Genomic DNA, 24707 nt, shown 5'->3' on the forward strand with positions numbered 1-24707 from the left:
CATGCTTTGACCATTAACATTGCAAAATTCAATTCAATGATAATGACCCATGTGACTCATTGAATCATATGAAATCAAGATGAATGACAGCAAAAATATGGCAAAAAACATATAATTATTTAAATAATGTTAATGTTAATAATACAACTATAATAACTATGCCTAAAAGTTTACAAATGTTAATTAAAAACTAGATTGTTGTGCATATGTCATCCTGGCTGACAGAGGTTTTCTGTTATCCAGGAATGACAAAACAAATATTTTTTCTTAAAATCAGGCACTAACTTAACCACCTATGGAAAACTACAACTTAGCTATCATCACTTAAGGTAATCTTTTAGATCAAATAGATAGTTTTTTATTTTTTTTATTTAAAAACATTATAAATGTTTTATTAGTGCTATACAAAAGGACACATATTGCTACAAAGTGCACCAGTGACCGAAAAGGTCAGAATATCAACATTTTAAGAGACGCTTCCTGACCTTTGCACATGTTCTGGTGCTTCTTCAGGGTCTTCTTTTTGATACAATAGCCGTTTCTCAATATGCGTTCTTGTCTGTACTTGTGTTCTTGTGGACTTGTGAAACGTCATCAGCCGCTGCCCAAGTACTGTTCCAATTCAAAGTTCACATCTAGCCAAGTCCAGTTCAAATCCCCGGATGTGTTCTTGATCCGCCCCTTTTACCGAGGATGCATCGAGAGGTGACTTGTGCGGACTTGAGACAGCCAGGTATCCCAGAATGCATCTCACACCAACCAGCAAGCGTCAATAGCGGAGGAGAAACCCTGCGTAATTTAAAAATACTGCTGTAATTGTGTCACGAAATGTAGTTGTAAGAGTATTTCAGGCGAGAATGTAGTTGTTTAAAGCTCAAATCTTTGGTTTATTTATAAAGATAGCGCCTATTTGAAAATTTGATCTGACGTTTTCGGAGTTGTGAGAACCAGGCAATCGGACGCTCGTACCCCGGCGAGAACAGCCTTTCCTCGGCTAGTGCTGCTGACGTTTGCCACTGGCTCAGATGTCTCTAGTCTAGTGGTTTAACATGAGATATAAATCGTCTTGTGTATCTAACGGGCGATTTATTTATTTATTTATTTATTTATATGTCTCATTAATCTATAATTTGTTCCCTGGCAAAACGTTAAGCTGAGGGCAAAGTGAAGTTTCATAGCTTTATTTAGTCTATTTAACTTTAACGTTGTAGCCTAGAGAGCTGACTTTTGTTTGACTGAATCGTTTGCTTTATTATTGTATAGCTTCTTATACCTTTTAGGCTACTTATACTTTTAGAATGGCCATTATTGATCATTAAAACTGACATTTAACAAAAAAAGGTTATGTCATTTTATTTTATATATTTAAAACATATGAAATATTTTATTATAGCATACATGTTGCCTACATTCTCTTCACATGTACATATATAATAAAATAAAATGACACAACCCTGTCTCTTTTTGCTAAATGTTATTTTTAATTATCAATATTATAATGTTTTTTTATTCATCAAGAGTCAGGGTTGTGCTTTATTCATCAAGAGTCAGGGTTGTGCTTTATATTTCGTGTTGTTATAAATATGCAGTGAAGATAATCAATTGCGTTGCCTGAACCACATTTGTGTGGCCATTATGTTTAAGATTTTTTTAAATGAAAATGAAAAGAGGCAGAGTGGTGGTTTATAACATATTTTGTTTTATTTGTAGCCTAGATATACATAAAGAGATGACGGGAGTAGCCAGAGCGAGCTGAGTGACGTTATCAAGTACGCCGCTGTTCCATTTCAGAATTATCAGACTTGTGTCCTCCCGTCCTCGGGAGTTCGTTCTCCTGAGTCGAACTTGTCAAGTCCGAACTACCAACGACTCAAGTCCGAACTTTGCGTACTTGGTATTGAGAAACGGCTAATATTATGTCACATGACATACCAAAATGCATTATGGTCCAAAATGGTCATTGATGTCTGTTATCCGGGACTGACATTAGAGAAATCACACTTTGGAGACAAAAGTCTTTGTAAGTAAGCTTAGTATTATCACTATATTTGTAGGTATCGTTGAAAACGTCAATACTTTTATACCAATACCCAAGTAGATTTTAAATACTTTTATTTATATTTTTTACATTTTTGTCGTATTTTTGTATTGAGATTTTAAAGGTGGTATCAGCGATTTCAGGCCCAAACATAAATGTTCACATTCATCTAATCTTACCTAACGATCCGCTAGCTGCCCGCCCCATAAGCATGCCGTCAAAAAACCGCGTCTCTGTAGGCAGCCTAGGCTCTGAGATCTGCACACAAAAACAGTTGTTTTCACCAACACTCAAAACCAAAATAAATAGTGTTCCAACCAATCACCGACAGGGGAGGGTGTTGTGAGGTTTTGCGCTCGTGCACGGCTGCCTATGACAGCTGCACACAAAAACCAGATAAATTTATGTTTGGGCCTGAAATCGCTGATACCACCTTTAAGCCGGGACAGTTACCCGGAATGACATTTTGGGACTTTTGAGCTCAATAGTTCCTTAAAGATTAATTATTTATAATGAATTCTCACATGAGTAATTAAAGAGGGGGAAGTTGAGTCACTTAATGAAGTGCATTTAAAAATGTATACATTTTTATATTATGAATATGCTTTGGACACCAGATTTGACACGCCACGTCATTGACCCTCATGTGCATCACATTTGGTGACAGCGGCTGTCCTCGTCCACTTCTGACTGATAGGAGCAACATCAGCTTGGACACGCTGCATGAATCGACTGTGATGCTGAGTGTGTGTGTGTGTGTGTGTGTGTGTGTGTGTGCAGAAGGCATGCGTGTCTCCCAGTGGCGGTGCCGGAGGGTCCCAGCAGCCTGCGGTCGGCCGTGTGCAGGAGGACTGAGCCCCGTCGACAGTGGACGTCTGCAACCCTCGGGTCAGCCTTATCTACACTACACAACACTGATCTACACTACACAACACTGATCTACACAACACAACACTGATCTACACAACACAACACTGATCTACACTACACTACACTGATCTACACTACACTACACTGACCTACACTACACAACACTGACCTACACTACACTACACTGATCTACACTACACTGATCTACACTACACTACACTGATCTACACAACACTGATCTACACTACACAACACTGATCTACACTACACAACACTGATCTACACAACACAACACTGATCTACACAACACTACACTGATCTACACTACACTGATCTACACTACACAACACTGATCTACACTACACTACACTGATCTACACAACACTGATCTACACTACACAACACTGATCTACACTACACAACACTGATCTACACTACACTGATCTACACTACACTACACTGATCTACACTACACTGATCTACACTACACAACACTGATCTACACTACACTACACTGATCTACACAACACAACACTGATCTACACAACACTACACTGATCTACACTACACAACACTGATCTACACTACACAACACTGATCTACACAACACAACACTGATCTACACAACACTACACTGATCTACACTACACAACACTGATCTACACTACACAACACTGATCTACACAACACAACACTGATCTACACTACACTACACTGATCTACACTACACAACACTGACCTACACTACACAACACTGACCTACACTACACTACACTGATCTACACTACACAACACTGATCTACACAACACAACACTGATCTACACTACACTACACTGATCTACACTACACTACACTGATCTACACTACACAACACTGATCTACACTACACAACACTGACCTACACTACACAACACTGATCTACACTACACTGATCTACACTACACTACACTGATCTACACTACACAACACTGATCTACACTACACTGATCTACACTACACTACACTGATCTACACTACACTGATCTACACTACACAACACTGATCTACACTACACTACACTGATCTACACTACACTGATCTACACTACACAACACTGATCTACACTACACAACACTGATCTACACTACACAACACTGATCTACACTACACAACACTGATCTACACAACACAACACTGATCTACACTACACTACACTGATCTACACTACACAACACTGATCTACACTACACAACACTGACCTACACTACACAACACTGACCTACACTACACTACACTGATCTACACTACACAACACTGATCTACACTACACTGATCTACACTACACTACACTGATCTACACTACACTACACTGATCTACACTACACAACACTGATCTACACTACACTACACTGATCTACACTACACTGATCTACACTACACTGATCTACACTACACAACACTGATCTACACTACACAACACTGATCTACACTACACAACACTGACCTACACTACACAACACTGATCTACACTACACTGATCTACACTACACTACACTGATCTACACTACACAACACTGATCTACACTACACTGATCTACACTACACTACACTGATCTACACTACACTGATCTACACTACACAACACTGATCTACACTACACTACACTGATCTACACTACACTGATCTACACTACACTGATCTACACTACACAACACTGATCTACACTACACAACACTGATCTACACTACACAACACTGATCTACACTACACAACACTGATCTACACTACACTACACTGATCTACACTACACTACACTGATCTACACTACACAACACTGATCTACACTACACAACACTGACCTACACTACACAACACTGACCTACACTACACTACACTGATCTACACTACACAACACTGATCTACACTACACTGATCTACACTACACTACACTGATCTACACTACACTGATCTACACTACACAACACTGATCTACACTACACTACACTGATCTACACTACACTGATCTACACTACACTGATCTACACTACACAACACTGATCTACACTACACAACACTGATCTACACAACACTGATCTACACTACACAACACTGATCTACACTACACAACACTGATCTACACTACACTGATCTACACTACACAACACTGATCTACACTACACAACACTGATCTACACTACACTGATCTACACTACACAACACTGATCTACACTACACAACACTGACCTACACTACACTACACTGATCTACACTACACAACACTGATCTACACTACACTGATCTACACTACACTACACTGATCTACACTACACTGATCTACACTACACAACACTGATCTACACTACACTACACTGATCTACACTACACTGATCTACACTACACTGATCTACACTACACAACACTGATCTACACTACACAACACTGATCTACACAACACTGATCTACACTACACAACACTGATCTACACTACACAACACTGATCTACACTACACTGATCTACACTACACAACACTGATCTACACTACACAACACTGATCTACACTACACTGATCTACACTACACTGATCTACACTACACAACACTGATCTACACTACACAACACTGATCTACACTACACTGATCTACACTACACAACACTGATCTACACTACACTGATCTACACTACACAACACTGATCTACACTACACAACACTGATCTACACTACACTGATCTACACTACACAACACTGATCTACACTACACTGATCTACACTACACAACACTGATCTACACTACACAACACTGATCTACACTACACTGATCTACACTACACAACACTGATCTACACTACACAACACTGATCTACACTACACAACACTGATCTACACTACACAACACTGATCTACACTACACTACACTGATCTACACTACACAACACTGATCTACACTACACAACACTGATCTACACTACACAACACTGATCTACACTACACTGATCTACACTACACAACACTGATCTACACTACACAACACTGATCTACACTACACTACACTGATCTACACTACACAACACTGATTTACACTACACAACACTAATCTACACTACACTGATCTACACTACACAACACTGATCTACACTACACAACACTGATCTACACAACACTGATCTACACTACACAACACTGATCTACACTACACTACACAACACTGATCTACACTACACAACACTGATCTACACTACACTGATCTACACTACACACAACACTGATCTACACTACACAACACAACACTGATCTACACAACACTGATCTACACTACACAACACTGATCTACACTACACAACACTGATATACACAACACTGATCTACACTACACAACACTGATCTACACTACACAACACTGATCTACACTACACTGATCTACACTACACAACACTGATATACACTACACAACACTGATCTACACTACACAACACTGATCTACACTACACAACACTGATTTACACTACACAACACTGATCTACACAACACTGATATACACTACACAACACTGATCTACACTACACAACACTGATCTACACAACACTGATCTACACTACACTGATCTACACTACACAACACTGATCTACACTACACTACACTGATCTACACTACACTACACTGATCTACACTACACAACACTGATCTACACTACACTGATCTACACTACACAACACTGATCTACACTACACAACACTGATCTACACTACACAACACTGATCTACACTACACTACACTGATCTACACTACACTGATATACACAACACTGATCTACACAACACTGATCTACACTACACAACACTGATCTACACTACACAACACTGATCTACACTACACTGATCTATACTACACTACACAACACTGATCTACACTACACAACACTGATCTACACTACACTGATCTACACTACACAACACTGATCTACACAACACTGATCTACACTACACAACACTGATCTACACTACACAACACTGATCTACACTACACTGATCTACACTACACTACACTGATCTACACTACACAACACTGATCTACACTACACAACACTGATCTACACTACACAACACTGATCTACACAACACTGATCTACACTACACAACACTGATCTACACAACACTGATCTACACTACTGATCTACACTACTGATCTACACTACACTGATCTACACGACACAACACTGATCTACACTACACTACACAACACTGATCTACACTACACTACACTGATCTACACTACACAACACTGATCTACACTACACTGATGTACACTACACAACACTGATCTACACTACACAACACTGATCTACACTACACTACACTGATCTACACTACACAACACTGATCTACACTACACTACACAACACTGATCTACACTACACAACACTGATCTACACTACACTGATCTACACTACACAACACTGATCTACACTACACTGATCTACACTACACAACACTGATCTACACTACACAACACTGATCTACACTACACTGATCTACACTACACAACACTGATCTACACTACACTACACTGATCTACACTACACAACACTGATCTACACTACACAACACTGATCTACACTACACTGATCTACACTACACTACACTGATCTACACAACACTGATCTACACTACACAACACTGATCTACACTACACAACACTGATCTACACTACACTGATCTACACTACACTACACTGATCTACACTACACAACACTGATCTACACAACACTGATCTACACTACACTGATCTACACTACACTACACTGATCTACACTACACAACACTGATCTACACTACACAACACTGATCTACACAACACTGATCTACACTACACAACACTGATCTACACAACACTGATCTACACTACTGATCTACACTACTGATCTACACTACACTGATCTACACGACACAACACTGATCTACACTACACTACACAACACTGATCTACACTACACTACACTGATCTACACTACACAACACTGATCTACACTACACTGATGTACACTACACAACACTGATCTACACTACACAACACTGATCTACACTACACTACACTGATCTACACTACACAACACTGATCTACACTACACTACACAACACTGATCTACACTACACAACACTGATCTACACTACACAACACTGATCTACACTACACTACACTGATCTACACTACACTACACAACACTGATCTACACTACACTACACTGATCTACACTACACAACACTGATCTACACTACACTGATCTACACTGATCTACACTACACAACACTGATCTACACACCACTGATCTACACTACACAACACTGATCTACACTACACAACACTGATCTACACTACACTACACTGATCTACACTACACAACACTACACAACACTGATCTACACAACACTGATCTACACTACACTACACAACACTGATCTACACAACACTGATCTACACTACACAACACTGATCTACACTACACAACACTGATCTACACTACACTACACTGATCTACACTACACAACACTACACAACACTGATCTACACAACACTGATCTACACTACACAACACTGATCTACACTACACAACACTGATCTACACAACACTGATTTACACTACACAACACTGATCTACACTACACAACACTGATCTACACTACACTACACTGATCTACACTACACAACACTGATCTACACTACACTACACTGATCTACACTACACTACACTGATCTACACTACACAACACTGATTTACACTACACAACACTGATCTACACTACACAACACTGATCTACACTACACAACACTGATCTACACTACACAACACTGATCTACACCACACAACACTGATCTCTACACTACACAACACTGATCTACACTACACAACACTGATCTACACTACACAACACTGATTTACAGTGCAAATAACAGTGTTTCATAGCACATAAAACACACTGTAATTATTCCCTTTGTCCTATTTTATAAAGTAAGTCACAATGCATCAGTTCATTTTTACACCTTTATTTATGATAGTATATTATATCTCCTACAACATACAGAATTAACATCTTCAGTTCATAGGCGCTTTATTAAATAAACACCCACAGAATGATTGTTTATAATGGCAGACATACAGTATTAATGAACAGAAGAGAAGTAAAGTGTTAAACTAACAAAGCATCAGCTAGATTCACTTTATGCTTCCCAGCAGGACATATACTTCATCCTTCTGGTGGAAAACGCAGAACATATGATAGGACATGCGCTCAGACAGTGACGAGTGTGCCAGTGGTTTGATGGATTTATTAACCCCTGGAGTCACATGGATATCTTTATGATGGATGGATGCACTTTTGTGGGCTTCAAAATCTCATCCTCTATTCACTGCCATTATAAACCTGGGAAGAGCCAGGACATTATTTAATTTATCTCCGATTATATTCGTCTGAAAGAAGAAAGTCATATACACCTATAGCTTGAGGGTGAGTAAATTATGGGATCATTTTATTTTTGCTCTTCCAAGCTTCATGAAGTTACTGTTACAGGGCTGGTTGGAGGATGACAGGTCCAGTTGATGCATGTCTACTGTTCATAACATACACATGTACAAAATGAGAATAAGCATTGCAAGATAGTTTCTGTTATGCCACCATTAGAAACACTGGAAAAAAAAAAAATCATACATTGAAAAACAAAACCACACCAACTCTCCCTTTATACTGACCAAGCTCTGGAGTCGTCATCATCAGTATTGCAGGTCTCTCTCTATGAAAGTGTACACTGATCTAGTCACACTGCTGTCTAGTAGTTTTGTTGAGAATTAAGCATGTATAATAAAGGATCTCTGTCCCACTTGAGCTTTCCTACCTGGTGCTAATGTGCTTTACTCGGGCATATTAACGGGGTCAGGAAGACAAGATCTCATGTGTTCAAATATCTAAAGAAGGTAGTGTCTAAAAACAACCGAAGTGCGACAACCAAAGCTGCAAAGAAAGAGTTAGCTTTTGTTATCACAGCGCAAGTGTGTGAGAGAAGCAGAAACACCCTGCAGTTCTCCCGGTCCACCAGATGAATCCATAAAACACATTTCAACACTATTGGAAAGGCTGTGTGTTGGTTCATCAATGGTTCATCAGTGGTGTTCCTGCTGAGGACAGGGTTATTCCCGCTGCTCGCATTCCCTCCACACTCTCCAAACTCCTGCTTATTCACCTTCTGATTCAGTCTGCACATTAAAGAGGTTGTTTTGACTACATAAGTCTGTCAAAGCTACTGATTTGAGGACCAAGTGCTTTCACACACCTGTAGCAGAACTGACGGTCTGGGCGAAGGGCACGGTTAGCTGAGGCGTATACAACAGGCCACGTTCAGTCCTGAGCTGATGTAGGGCTTATGAGCTTATGGTTTATGATTAATGTACATTGTAACGCACAGAAGCTGGGTAGGTGGGTCTATGGGGATCATTGCTCCTGAAAATAAAAGCAAATCTCACAAAGTAGCTGACAATGGCATTTATTTTATCCCATCTTCACATTGCTAACCCACGAGATCCTCCCCTTCTGGCTACAGTCTTTACCAGAGTGCACACCATGTTAGCCTCACAGCATGCATGTTTTAGAGCCGTCTTTGATTAGCCGTGCCTGATCAGGCTGGCACCTATAATGAGTAAATATACAGAACTGTGTAAAAGTCTTAGGCCTGTTAGATTTTCATTTGGTACATATATATGATCCTTTGCATTAGTGTGCCAATGAGAAATATTAGTTTACATTTCCAAACTTTCATTTTGCCCTTAACTGTAATAATCCAGTGAGATTTCTGTAATCACAAGAGAGCAACAACAGACCGTGTGGTCCATAGAGAGACCTGATCTGAGTCCGTCTGCGATTACATCGAGGCAAACATACGCACTTATGAAAAATGCTGTAAATTGAGAATGCTTTCAAAAATAATGTCATAAATACTTTTTTTATTATTGTTTTGATTGTATTCTTTAGATTTGCAGGTAGATTTCTTCAAGTGTCTCAGAGAATTTAGCCGATCTCAGTGTTTATTCTCCATGTAATCCCAGATGGACTCTGATGGCGGGATCCGATCTCTGTGCGGACCGTCCTGTTTCAGACTGCCTGTGCATACGGAAATCCATCCACCCATCCATCGTCTCTTCCTGGCACACTAAAGAAAACACATCAATGATGTAACGACTTTATAAAGCACACGCTGTCCCTTGTTTGGTTTTGTCACTGCCACTCTCCAACTCACTCCTGCTCTTTCACCCATTCCTTCACTTCCCAAACTCTGTCACTGCAGTTCTGACCGACGTCTCAGACTTGTGCTGTCCAGGAGTGATTGGCCTTATGGAGTGCAGAAATGACAACTGTACTCGGGACGTAACCAGGTCTGTAGATTAAGAAAGAAATGTTAGGCATGACAGTGTTTGTCCATAAGCATTTTAACTGAGATGGTCCCAATGTTTCGAAACATAACATTAAACAAAGTTTATTCAAATAAATCTGATTACAGTTATCAGAAAGGTGTTACATCAAATTAATTGAATTCAAATTCGTAACCTTCAGATCTAAGGCTTGGTCTTCATCAGAGCCAGAACAGGCGTCCTCCACTGAGGGAGATAGAGATTCAGAAGATAAGATAAAAGTTACAATTAAAATAATTAGAATTTTTATCATAATAATAAACTCACATTGAAACCTAAATGATACTGAAAACAACCTGCAGGCGTATCTTACCTGTCAGCATTGTCGGCATCGGATCCATCACTGACATTGCTGATGTCACTACGTGAGTTGACCAATGAAATCGAGCCGTAGACGCGGGGTGTGGTTTAAGGGCCGAGGCTTGTGCTTAACTGGTTTGGAGGTAAAATCAGGCAATGTGTTGAGATGTGTCGGGTTACCTGCAGTCCTGTTACTGTTCAAGATGTGGGACTTAAAGCTGACCTGAAGCTTTTCACTGACTGGGAAGAAAAGCCTCGAGGATCTTTTCTGTCATCTCATGTCCAGTAGAGTTAGGTAGGGCAGATTCTGGATCTTAGCGTTAGTTTATGATAAAGATTGTGTAAGCACACACATAGATCATCTCAGAATTGCCTTAATGTATGTATTGCCTCTGAAAGTTGCAAGTTATGGAGGAAATCCAGTGAGGAAAAGAAGTTCATTTCTATTCTCAGAATGAACACAAGAGATCTGCTGTATATAAAGACTGTTCAGATGAGCACGTTTAAACTAATCAATTAATACCATCATTAATCTGCCAGACATGCCAACTACTGACCTGGTGCAGACTAATAGCTGATTGATATTGTCATGGTCTGGAGTGAGGTTTACATGAGGGAACGTGGAAATAAACGGGAGAGTGTGAAATCTGCAGTTCTATTTACACCACAGATTTTTTTCTTTTTATCTCTTTCTTTTAATTTTCTTAAAGACAACACACACACACGCACAATGCCAACAAAATAGCAACTACACAGGATAAATAACTCTCCAAACTTTCTAAGCAGTACCATTGTACATGCTACTTTGAACTAGGAACTTACAGCTTTTAAAGTAGAGCGATTATCATAGACGATATGGACAAGGATTGTAGAAGGTTGTTTCAAGTGCTCTAGAAAAACAAAAATATTTTGTACATGAACAACAGAGTGAAAATACACAGAACGGCAACGACAGAAATGAAAATGATATACACATACACACATACATAAACAGACACGTTTGTTCAGTCCTCCTTTAGGAACAGTCTTATTGGTTTCCAAATCTTAATGAAAATGGGAAGTTTATCTTTTAATATAAATCTCAGTTCTTCCAAGTGCAACATGTTTCCCAGTTCCCTATCCCACATCTCAAAAGTAGGGACAGAATCTGCTTTCCACATCTGCAAAATAAGTCTTTTTGCAAGCTTCATAGAGAGTGAAATGGCCTGTGTTTGATACTTACTACAAAAAAGTCTCTGCTCCTGATAGTCCAATGCAAGGCTCCGGCTCCAGATCAACAGAATGGGCTTCAGAAAGACATTTAAATACAAATTTCCAAAATGGCCATAAAGAATGAAACGGGGATCTGACACCACAGATTCACACTGGAAAACTGAGGGGTGCCGTAGAGCTGGGAGACTCAGGCCGTTGGGGTCGTATTGCGGTTTCTTGATCATGACAGTGAGTCCACTAAACAACAATTTGGACCCGGATCTCTGAGGAATGTTTCCAGAACCTTGTTGAATCTGTGCCATGAAGAATTAAGGCAGTTCTGAGGCAATAGAGGGTCCGACCCGGTACTAGCAAGGTCTACCTAATAAGGTGGCCGGTGAGAGTATATACTCTTGTATACTATAATACACGGATCAGCCACGACATTAAAACCACTGACAGGGCATGTGAATAACATTGATCATTTTTATAATGGCACCTTTTAATCTGTTGAAATCAGGGAAATTGGGCAATTGATCTGAGTGACTTTGACAAGGGCCAAATAGTGATGATTATACGGCTGGATCAGAGCATCTCCAAAACGGCAAGTCTTTAGTGGTGTTCCTGGCATGCAGTGGTTAGCTCCGACAGAAAGTGTTGCAAGCGGTGACAAAAAGGACATCCTAGCTCGAGGGTCCAGCAGCTTCACAGAAATGAGCCTCGTTCCCGGACAGAGGCGTGTGCTTAACACTCACGGGAAACTGAGCTGTCAGTGTGTGTTAGCAGAGACCGAGAGAGAGGCCATCAGATCTGTGTGTGTGTGTGTGTGTGTAGAGCCCATCAGATCTGTGTGTGTGTGTGCAGAGCCCATCAGATCTGTGTGTGTGTGTGCAGAGCCCATCAGATCTGTGTGTGTGTAGAGCCCATCAGATCTGTGTGTGTGTAGAGCCCATCAGATCTGTGTGTGTGTGTGTAGAGCCCATCAGATCTGTGTGTGTAGAGCCCATCAGATCTGTGTGTGTGTGTAGAGCCCATCAGATCTGTGTGTGTGTAGAGCCCATCAGATCTGTGTGTGTAGAGCCCATCAGATCTGTGTGTGTGTGTGTGCAGAGCCCATCAGATCTGTGTGTGTGTGTGTGCAGAGCCCATCAGATCTGTGTGTGTGTGTGTGCAGAGCCCATCAGATCTGTGTGTGTGTGTGTGTGTAGGCCCATCAGATCTGTGTGTGTGTAGAGCCCATCAGATCTGTGTGTGTGTAGAGCCCATCAGATCTGTGTGTGTAGAGCCCATCAGATCTGTGTGTGTAGAGCCCATCAGATCTGTGAGTGTGTGTGTAGAGCCCATCAGATCTGAGTGTGTGTGTGTTGAGCCCATCAGATCTGTGAGTGTGTAGAGCCCATCAGATCTGTGTGTGTGTAAGAGCCCATCAGATCTGTGTGTGTAGAGCCCATCAGATCTGTGAGTGTGTAGAGCCCATCAGATCTGTGTGTGTAGAGCCCATCAGATCTGTGTGTGTGTGTGTGTAAGAGCCCATCAGATCTGTGTGTGTAGAGCCCATCAGATCTGTGAGTGTGTAGAGCCCATCAGATCTGTGTGTGTAGAGCCCATCAGATCTGTGTGTGTGTGTGCAGAGCCCATCAGATCTGTGTGTGTGTGTGTGTGTAGAGCCCATCAGATCTGTGTGTGTGTGTGCAGAGCCCATCAGATCTGTGTGTGTGTGTAGAGCCCATCAGATCTGTGTGTGTGTAGAGCCCATCAGATCTGTGTGTGTAGATCTGTGCAGAGCCCATCAGATCTGTGTGTGTGTAGAGCCCATCAGATCTGTGTGTGTGTAGAGCCCATCAGATCTGTGAGTGTGTGTGCAGAGCCCATCAGATCTGTGTGTGTGTGTGTGTGTGTGTGTAGTGCCCATCAGATCTGTGTGTGTGTAGAGCCCATCAGATCTGTGTGTGTGTGTGTGTAGTGCCCATCAGATCTGTGAGTGTGTGTGTAGAGCCCATCAGATCTGTGTGTGTAGAGCCCATCAGATTTGTGTGTGTGTGTGTGTGTGTGTGTGTAGAGCCCATCAGATCTGTGAGTGTGTGTGCAGAGCCCATCAGATCTGTGTGTGTGTGTGTGTAGGCCCATCAGATCTGTGTGTGTGTAGAGCCCATCAGATCTGTGTGTGTGTAGAGCCCATCAGATCTGTGTGTGTGTGTGTAGAGCCCATCAGATCTGTGTGTGTGTGTGTGTGTGTGTGTAGTGCCCATCAGATCTGTGTGTGTGTAGAGCCCATCAGATCTGTGTGTGTGTGTGTGTAGAGCCCATCAGATCTGTGTGTGTGTGTGTGTAGAGCCCATCAGATCTGTGTGTGTGTGTGTAGAGCCCATCAGATCTGAGTGTGTGTGCAGAGCCCATCAGATCTGTGTGTGTGTGTGTGTGTGTGTGTAGTGCCCATCAGATCTGTGTGTGTGTAGAGCCCATCAGATCTGTGTGTGTGTGTGTGTGTAGTGCCCATCAGATCTGTGAGTGTGTGTGTAGAGCCCATCAGATCTGTGTGTGTAGAGCCCATCAGATCTGTGTGTGTGTGTGTGTGTGTGTAGAGCCCATCAGATCTGTGTGTGTGTAGAGCCCATCAGATCTGTGTGTGTGTGTGTGTGTGTAGTGCCCATCAGATCTGTGTGTGTGTGTGTGTAGGCCCATCAGATCTGTGTGTGTGTAGAGCCCATCAGATCTGTGTGTGTGTAGAGCCCATCAGATCTGTGTGTGTGTGTGTGTGTAGAGCCCATCAGATCTGTGTGTGTGTGTGTGTAGGCCCATCAGATCTGTGTGTGTGTGTGTGTGTAGAGCCCATCAGATCTGTGTGTGTGTAGGCCCATCAGATCTGTGTGTGTGTGTGTAGAGCCCATCAGATCTGTGTGTGTGTAGTGCCCATCAGATCTGTGTGTGTGTAGAGCCCATCAGATCTGTGTGTAGTGCCCATCAGATCTGTGTGTGTGTAGAGCCCATCAGATCTGTGTGTGTGTGTGTGTAGGCCCATCAGATCTGTGTGTGTGTAGAGCCCATCAGATCTGTGTGTGTGTAGAGCCCATCAGATCTGTGTGTGTGTAGAGCCCATCAGATCTGTGTGTGTGTGTGTGTAGGCCCATCAGATCTGTGTGTGTGTGTGTAGAGCCCATCAGATCTGTGTGTAGTGCCCATCAGATCTGTGTGTGTGTAGAGCCCATCAGATCTGTGTGTGTGTGTGTGTGTAGTAGGCCCATCAGATCTGTGTGTGTGTAGAGCCCATCAGATCTGTGTGTGTGTGTGTAGAGCCCATCAGATCTGTGTGTGTGTGTAGAGCCCATCAGATCTGTGAGTGTGTAGAGCCCATCAGATCTGTGTGTGTGTGTGTGTGTGTGTGTAGAGCCCATCAGATCTGTGTGTGTGTGTGTGTGTGTAGAGCCCATCAGATCTGTGTGTGTGTGCGTGTGTGTGTGTAGAGCCCATCAGATCTCTGTGTGTGTGTGTGTGTGTGTGTGTGTGTGTGTAGAGCCCATCAGATCTCTGTGTGTGTGTGTGTGTGTGTGTGTGTGTGTAGAGCCCATCAGATCTCTGTGTGTGTGTGTGTGTGTGTGTGTGTGTAGAGCCCATCAGATCTGTGTGTGCAGAGCCCATCAGATCTGTGTGTGTGTGTGTGTAGGCCCATCAGATCTGTGTGTGTGTAGAGCCCATCAGATCTGTGTGTGTGTAGAGCCCATCAGATCTGTGTGTGTGTGTGTAGAGCCCATCAGATCTCTGTGTGTGTGTGTGTGTGTAGAGCCCATCAGATCTGTGTGTGTGTGTGTGTGTGTAGAGCCCATCAGATCTGTGTGTGTGTGTGTGTAGAGCCCATCAGATCTGTGTGTGTGTGTGCAGAGCCCATCAGATCTGTGTGTGTAGAGCCCATCAGATCTGTGTGTGTGTGTGTAGGCCCATCAGATCTGTGTGTGTGTAGAGCCCATCAGATCTGTGTGTGTGTAGAGCCCATCAGATCTGTGTGTGTGTAGAGCCCATCAGATCTGTGAGTGTAGAGCCCATCAGATCTGTGTGTGTAGAGCCCATCAGATCTGTGTGTGTGTGTGTGTAAGAGCCCATCAGATCTGTGAGTGTGTAGAGCCCATCAGATCTGTGAGTGTGTAGAGCCCATCAGATCTGTGTGTGTGTAGAGCCCATCAGATCTGTGTGTGTGTAGAGCCCATCAGATCTGTGTGTGTAGAGCCCATCAGATCTGTGAGTGTGTGTGCAGAGCCCATCAGATCTGTGTGTGTAGAGCCCATCAGATCTGTGAGTGTGTAGAGCCCATCAGATCTGTGAGTGTGTAGAGCCCATCAGATCTGTGTGTGTGTGTGTGTAGAGCCCATCAGATCTGTGTGTGTGTGTGTGTGTGTGTAGAGCCCATCAGATCTGTGTGTGTAGAGCCCATCAGATCTGTGAGTGTGTGTGTGTAGAGCCCATCAGATCTGTGTGTGTAGAGCCCATCAGATCTGTGTGTGTAGAGCCCATCAGATCTGAGTGTGTGTGTGTAGAGCCCATCAGATCTGTGTGTGTGTGTGTGTTGAGCCCATCAGATCTGTGAGTGTGTAGAGCCCATCAGATCTGTGTGTGTGTAAGAGCCCATCAGATCTGTGTGTGTGTAGAGCCCATCAGATCTGTGTGTGTAGAGCCCATCAGATCTGTGTGTGTGTGTGTGTGCAGAGCCCATCAGATCTGTGTGTGTGTGTGTGTGTGTAGGCCCATCAGATCTGTGTGTGTGTAGAGCCCATCAGATCTGTGTGTGTGTGTGCAGAGCCCATCAGATCTGTGTGTGTGTGTGTGTGTGCAGAGCCCATCAGATCTGTGTGTGTGTGTGTGTGTGCAGAGCCCATCAGATCTGTGTGTGTGTGTGTGTGTGTGTAGGCCCATCAGATCTGTGTGTGTGTAGAGCCCATCAGATCTGTGTGTGTGTGTGCAGAGCCCATCAGATCTGTGTGTGTGTGTGTGTGCAGAGCCCATCAGATCTGTGTGTGTGTGTGTGTGTGTAGGCCCATCAGATCTGTGTGTGTGTAGAGCCCATCAGATCTGTGTGTGTAGATCTGTGCAGAGCCCATCAGATCTGTGTGTGTAGAGCCCATCAGATCTGTGAGTGTGTGTGTAGAGCCCATCAGATCTGAGTGTGTGTGTGTGTTGAGCCCATCAGATCTGTGAGTGTGTAGAGCCCATCAGATCTGTGTGTGTGTAAGAGCCCATCAGATCTGTGTGTGTAGAGCCCATCAGATCTGTGAGTGTGTAGAGCCCATGGGGCTCTGTGTGTGTGTGTGTAGAGCCCATCAGATCTGTGTGTGTAGAGCCCATGGGGCTCTGTGTGTGTGTGTAAGTGTAGAGCCCATCAGATCTGTGTGTGTAGAGCCCATCAGATCTGTGTGTGTGTAGAGCCCATGGGGCTCTGTGTGTGTGTGTGTAGAGCCCATCAGATCTGTGTGTGTAGAGCCCATGGGGCTCTGTGTGTGTGTGTAAGTGTAGAGCCCATCAGATCTGTGTGTGTAGAGCCCATCAGATCTGTGAGTGTGTAGAGCCCATGGGGCTCTGTGTGTGTGTGTGTAGAGCCCATCAGATCTGTGTGTGTAGAGCCCATGGGGCTCTGTGTGTGTGTGTAAGTGTAGAGCCCATCAGATCTGTGTGTGTAGAGCCCATCAGATCTGTGTGTGTGTGTGCAGAGCCCATCAGATCTGTGTGTGTGTGTGTGTGTAGAGCCCATCAGATCTGTGTGTGTGTGTGCAGAGCCCATCAGATCTGTGTGTGTAGAGCCCATCAGATCTGTGTGTGTGTAGAGCCCATCAGATCTGTGTGTGTAGATCTGTGCAGAGCCCATCAGATCTGTGTGTGTGTGTGTGTGTGTAGAGCCCATCAGATCTGTGTGTGTGTGTGTGTGTGTAGAGCCCATCAGATCTGTGTGTGTGTGTGTGTGTAGAGCCCATCAGATCTGTGTGTGTGTGTGCAGAGCCCATCAGATCTGTGTGTGTGTAGAGCCCATCAGATCTGTGTGTGTGTAGAGCCCATCAGATCTGTGTGTGTAGATCTGTGCAGAGCCCATCAGATCTGTGAGTGTGTGTGCAGAGCCCATCAGATCTGTGTGTGTGTGTGTGTGTGTGTGTGTAGTGCCCATCAGATCTGTGTGTGTGTAGAGCCCATCAGATCTGTGTGTGTGTGTGTGTAGTGCCCATCAGATCTGTGAGTGTGTGTGTAGAGCCCATCAGATCTGTGTGTGTAGAGCCCATCAGATCTGTGTGTGTGTGTGTGTGTGTGTGTGTGTAGAGCCCATCAGATCTGTGTGTGTAGAGCCCATCAGATCTGTGAGTGTGTGTGCAGAGCCCATCAGATCTGTGTGTGTGTGTGTGTGTGTAGGCCCATCAGATCTGTGTGTGTGTAGAGCCCATCAGATCTGTGTGTGTGTAGAGCCCATCAGATCTGTGTGTGTGTGTGTAGAGCCCATCAGATCTCTGTGTGTGTGTGTGTGTGTAGTGCCCATCAGATCTGTGTGTGTGTAGAGCCCATCAGATCTGTGTGTGTGTGTGTGTAGAGCCCATCAGATCTGTGTGTGTGTGTGTGTAGAGCCCATCAGATCTGTGTGTGTGTGTGTAGAGCCCATCAGATCTGAGTGTGTGTGCAGAGCCCATCAGATCTGTGTGTGTGTGTGTGTGTGTGTAGTGCCCATCAGATCTGTGTGTGTGTAGAGCCCATCAGATCTGTGTGTGTGTGTGTGTGTAGTGCCCATCAGATCTGTGAGTGTGTGTGTAGAGCCCATCAGATCTGTGTGTGTAGAGCCCATCAGATCTGTGTGTGTGTGTGTGTGTGTGTAGAGCCCATCAGATCTGTGTGTGTGTAGAGCCCATCAGATCTGTGTGTGTGTGTGTGTGTAGTGCCCATCAGATCTGTGTGTGTGTGTGTGTAGGCCCATCAGATCTGTGTGTGTGTAGAGCCCATCAGATCTGTGTGTGTGTAGAGCCCATCAGATCTGTGTGTGTGTGTGTGTAGAGCCCATCAGATCTGTGTGTGTGTGTGTGTAGGCCCATCAGATCTGTGTGTGTGTGTGTGTGTGTAGAGCCCATCAGATCTGTGTGTGTGTGTGTGTAGGCCCATCAGATCTGTGTGTGTGTGTGTAGAGCCCATCAGATCTGTGTGTGTGTAGTGCCCATCAGATCTGTGTGTGTGTAGAGCCCATCAGATCTGTGTGTGTGTGTGTGTAGGCCCATCAGATCTGTGTGTGTGTAGAGCCCATCAGATCTGTGTGTGTGTAGAGCCCATCAGATCTGTGTGTGTGTAGAGCCCATCAGATCTGTGTGTGTGTGTGTGTAGGCCCATCAGATCTGTGTGTGTGTGTGTAGAGCCCATCAGATCTGTGTGTAGTGCCCATCAGATCTGTGTGTGTGTAGAGCCCATCAGATCTGTGTGTGTGTGTGTGTGTAGTAGGCCCATCAGATCTGTGTGTGTGTAGAGCCCATCAGATCTGTGTGTGTGTGTGTAGAGCCCATCAGATCTGTGTGTGTGTGTAGAGCCCATCAGATCTGTGAGTGTGTAGAGCCCATCAGATCTGTGTGTGTGTGTGTGTGTGTGTGTAGAGCCCATCAGATCTGTGTGTGTGTGTGTGTGTGTGTAGAGCCCATCAGATCTGTGTGTGTGTGCGTGTGTGTGTGTAGAGCCCATCAGATCTCTGTGTGTGTGTGTGTGTGTGTGTGTAGAGCCCATCAGATCTCTGTGTGTGTGTGTGTGTGTGTGTGTGTGTGTGTAGAGCCCATCAGATCTCTGTGTGTGTGTGTGTGTGTGTGTGTGTGTAGAGCCCATCAGATCTGTGTGTGCAGAGCCCATCAGATCTGTGTGTGTGTGTGTGTAGGCCCATCAGATCTGTGTGTGTGTAGAGCCCATCAGATCTGTGTGTGTGTGTAGAGCCCATCAGATCTCTGTGTGTGTGTGTGTGTGTAGAGCCCATCAGATCTGTGTGTGTGTGTGTGTGTGTAGAGCCCATCAGATCTGTGTGTGTGTGTGTGTGTAGAGCCCATCAGATCTGTGTGTGTGTGTAGAGCCCATCAGATCTGTGAGTGTGTGTGCAGAGCCCATCAGATCTGTGTGTGTGTGTGTGTGTGTGTAGTGCCCATCAGATCTGTGTGTGTGTAGAGCCCATCAGATCTGTGTGTGTGTGTGTGTGTGTAGTGCCCATCAGATCTGTGAGTGTGTGTGTAGAGCCCATCAGATCTGTGTGTGTGTGTGTGTGTGTGTAGAGCCCATCAGATCTGTGTGTGTGTAGAGCCCATCAGATCTGTGTGTGTGTGTGTGTGTAGAGCCCATCAGATCTGTGTGTGTAGAGCCCATCAGATCTGTGAGTGTGTGTGTGTAGAGCCCATCAGATCTGTGTGTGTAGAGCCCATCAGATCTGAGTGTGTGTGTGTAGAGCCCATCAGATCTGTGTGTGTAGATCCCATCAGATCTGTGTGTGTGTGTGCAGAGCCCATCAGATCTGTGTGTGTGTGTGTGTAAGAGCCCATCAGATCTGTGTGTGTGTAGAGCCCATCAGATCTGTGTGTGTAGAGCCCATCAGATCTGTGAGTGTGTGTGCAGAGCCCATCAGATCTGTGTGTGTGTGTGTGTGTGTGTGTGTGTGTGTAGTGCCCATCAGTGCCCGTGTAGTGCTAGAGCCCATCAGATCTGTGTGTGTAGAGCCCATCAGATCTGTGTGTGTGTGTGTGTAGTGCCCATCAGATCTGTGTGTGTGTGTGTGTAGGCCCATCAGATCTGTGTGTGTGTGTAGAGCCCATCAGATCTGTGTGTGTGTAGAGCCCATCAGATCTGTGTGTGTGTGTGTAGAGCCCATCAGATCTCTGTGTGTGTGTGTGTGTAGTGCCCATCAGATCTGTGTGTGTGTAGAGCCCATCAGATCTGTGTGTGTGTAGAGCCCATCAGATCTGTGTGTGTGTGTGTGTAGAGCCCATCAGATCTGTGTGTGTGTGTGTAGAGCCCATCAGATCTGTGAGTGTGTGTGCAGAGCCCATCAGATCTGTGTGTGTGTGTGTGTGTGTGTGTGTAGTGCCCATCAGATCTGTGTGTGTGTAGAGCCCATCAGATCTGTGTGTGTGTGTGTGTAGGCCCATCAGATCTGTGTGTGTGTAGAGCCCATCAGATCTGTGTGTGTGTAGAGCCCATCAGATCTGTGTGTGTGTAGAGCCCATCAGATCTGTGTGTGTGTAGAGCCCATCAGATCTGTGTGTGTGTGTGTGTAGGCCCATCAGATCTGTGTGTGTGTGTGTAGAGCCCATCAGATCTGTGTGTGTGTGTGTAGAGCCCATCAGATCTGTGTGTAGTGCCCATCAGATCTGTGTGTGTGTAGAGCCCATCAGATCTCTGTGTGTGTGTGTAGTAGGCCCATCAGATCTGTGTGTGTGTGTGTGTGTGTGTGTGTGTGTAGAGCCCATCAGATCTGTGTGTGTGTGTGTGTGTGTGTGTAGAGCCCATCAGATCTGTGTGTGTGTGTGTGTGTGTGTGTAGAGCCCATCAGATCTCTGTGTGTGTGTGTGTGTGTGTGTAGAGCCCATCAGATCTGTGTGTGTGTGTGTGTGTGTGTGTGTGTAGAGCCCATCAGATCTGTGTGTGTGTGTGTGTGTGTGTGTGTGTGTGTAGAGCCCATCAGATCTCTGTGTGTGTGTGTGTGTGTGTGTAGAGCCCATCAGATCTGTGTGTGTGTGTGTGTGTGTGTAGAGCCCATCAGATCTGTGTGTGTGTGTGTGTGTGTGTGTAGAGCCCATCAGATCTGTGTGTGTGTGTGTGTGTGTGTGTGTAGAGCCCATCAGATCTCTGTGTGTGTGTGTGTGTGTGTGTGTAGAGCCCATCAGATCTCTGTGTGTGTGTGTGTGTGTGTGTGTGTGTGTGTGTGTGTGTGTGCAGAGCCCATCAGATCTGTGTGTGTGTGTGTGTGTGTGTGTGTGTGTGTAGTGCCCATCAGATCTGTGTGTGTGTAGAGCCCATCAGATCTGTGTGTGTGTGTGTAGTGCCCATCAGATCTGTGAGTGTGTGTGTAGAGCCCATCAGATCTGTGTGTGTGTGTGTGTGTGTGTGTAGAGCCCATCAGATCTCTGTGTGTGTGTGTGTGTAGTGCCCATCAGATCTGTGTGTGTGTGTGTGTAGGCCCATCAGATCTGTGTGTGTGTAGAGCCCATCAGATCTGTGTGTGTGTAGAGCCCATCAGATCTGTGTGTGTGTGTGTGTGTAGAGCCCATCAGATCTGTGTGTGTGTGTGTAGAGCCCATCAGATCTGTGTGTGTGTGTGTGTAGGCCCATCAGATCTGTGTGTGTGTAGAGCCCATCAGATCTGTGTGTGTGTGTGTGTAGGCCCATCAGATCTGTGTGTGTGTGTGTAGAGCCCATCAGATCTGTGTGTGTGTAGTGCCCATCAGATCTGTGTGTGTGTAGAGCCCATCAGATCTGTGTGTGTGTAGAGCCCATCAGATCTGTGTGTGTGTGTGTGTGTAGGCCCATCAGATCTCTGTGTGTGTAGAGCCCATCAGATCTGTGTGTGTGTAGAGCCCATCAGATCTGTGTGTGTGTGTGTGTGTAGAGCCCATCAGATCTGTGTGTGTGTGTGTGTAGGCCCATCAGATCTGTGTGTGTGTGTGTAGAGCCCATCAGATCTGTGTGTGTGTAGAGCCCATCAGATCTGTGTGTGTGTGTGTAGAGCCCATCAGATCTGTGTGTGTGTGTAGAGCCTATCAGATCTGTGTGTGTGTGTGTGTGTGTGTGTGTGTAGAGCCCATCAGATCTGTGTGTGTGTGTGTGTGTGTGTGTGTGTGTGTAGAGCCCATCAGATCTCTGTGTGTGTGTGTATGTGTGTGTGTGTGTGTGTGTGTAGAGCCCATCAGATCTCTGTGTGTGTGTGTGTGTGTGTGTGTAGAGCCCATCAGATCTCTGTGTGTGTGTGTGTGTGTGTGTGTAGAGCCCATCAGATCTCTGTGTGTGTGTGTGTGTGTGTGTGTGTAGAGCCCATCAGATCTCTCTGTGTGTGTGTGTGTGTGTGTAGAGCCCATCAGATCTCTGTGTGTGTGTGTGTGTGTGTGTAGAGCCCATCAGATCTCTGTGTGTGTGTGTGTGTGTGTGTGTGTGTAGAGCCCATCAGATCTCTGTGTGTGTGTGTGTGTGTGTGTGTGTAGAGCCCATCAGATCTCTGTGTGTGTGTGTGTGTGTGTGTGTGTGTGTGTGTAGAGCCCATCAGATCTCTGTGTGTGTGTGTGTGTGTGTGTGTGTGTGTAGAGCCCATCAGATCTCTCTCTCTGTGTGTGTGTGTGTGTGTGTAGAGCCCATCAGATCTCTGTGTGTGTGTGTGTGTGTGTGTAGAGCCCATCAGATCTCTGTGTGTGTGTGTGTGTGTGTGTGTGTGTGTAGAGCCCATCAGATCTCTCTGTGTGTGTGTGTGTGTGTGTAGAGCCCATCAGATCTCTCTGTGTGTGTGTGTGTGTGTGTAGAGCCCATCAGATCTGATTCTGGGGTTTTCTGTTTGAAGTGTTCTGGGCTCTGTTGTAAGGGTTTAATGCACTTTTTATAATAAAAATGCTTGTCTAATCACTAGAATTAATTAACAATAATAGGACACCATGGAATGTGACGTTCGTTCGGTTAATTGCACAGCCCTACATTTGATTTATTCATCCAGAATTCCTTGATATTCTGCATTATACAGGAAATTCTATTTCTATGACTGGATTCAGCTATTCTGTCAGCGTTACATCATAACACACTGTATGAGAGTGTCTACAGACAACAAATGACATTCTGGTAGTTATGAAAATGTGATGTTTTGAAGAATGTGGGTAACCAAACAGTTTATGGACCCTATTGACTGGGAAAAAAATACTATATGGG

At 44.4% G+C, this 24707-nt stretch overlaps 1 protein-coding gene across 3 annotated transcripts in view; it reads left to right on the top strand.

Annotated features, from left to right (window-relative positions):
* LOC311073385 (uncharacterized protein) overlaps window positions 1-24707 on the top strand; it is a 51938-nt gene that overhangs the window by 13500 nt on the left and 13731 nt on the right. For all 3 annotated transcript variants that reach the window (XM_084099113.1, XM_084099111.1, XM_084099112.1), the window contains one exon: window positions 2819-2926. In XM_084099113.1, coding sequence (XP_083955239.1) covers window positions 2819-2926 — 108 coding nt within the window. The remainder of the gene's footprint in view (window positions 1-2818; window positions 2927-24707) is intronic.

Source organism: Abramis brama, assembly GCF_963993115.1.
Source record: "Abramis brama genome assembly, chromosome: 22".
Taxonomy (NCBI): domain Eukaryota; kingdom Metazoa; phylum Chordata; class Actinopteri; order Cypriniformes; family Leuciscidae; genus Abramis; species Abramis brama.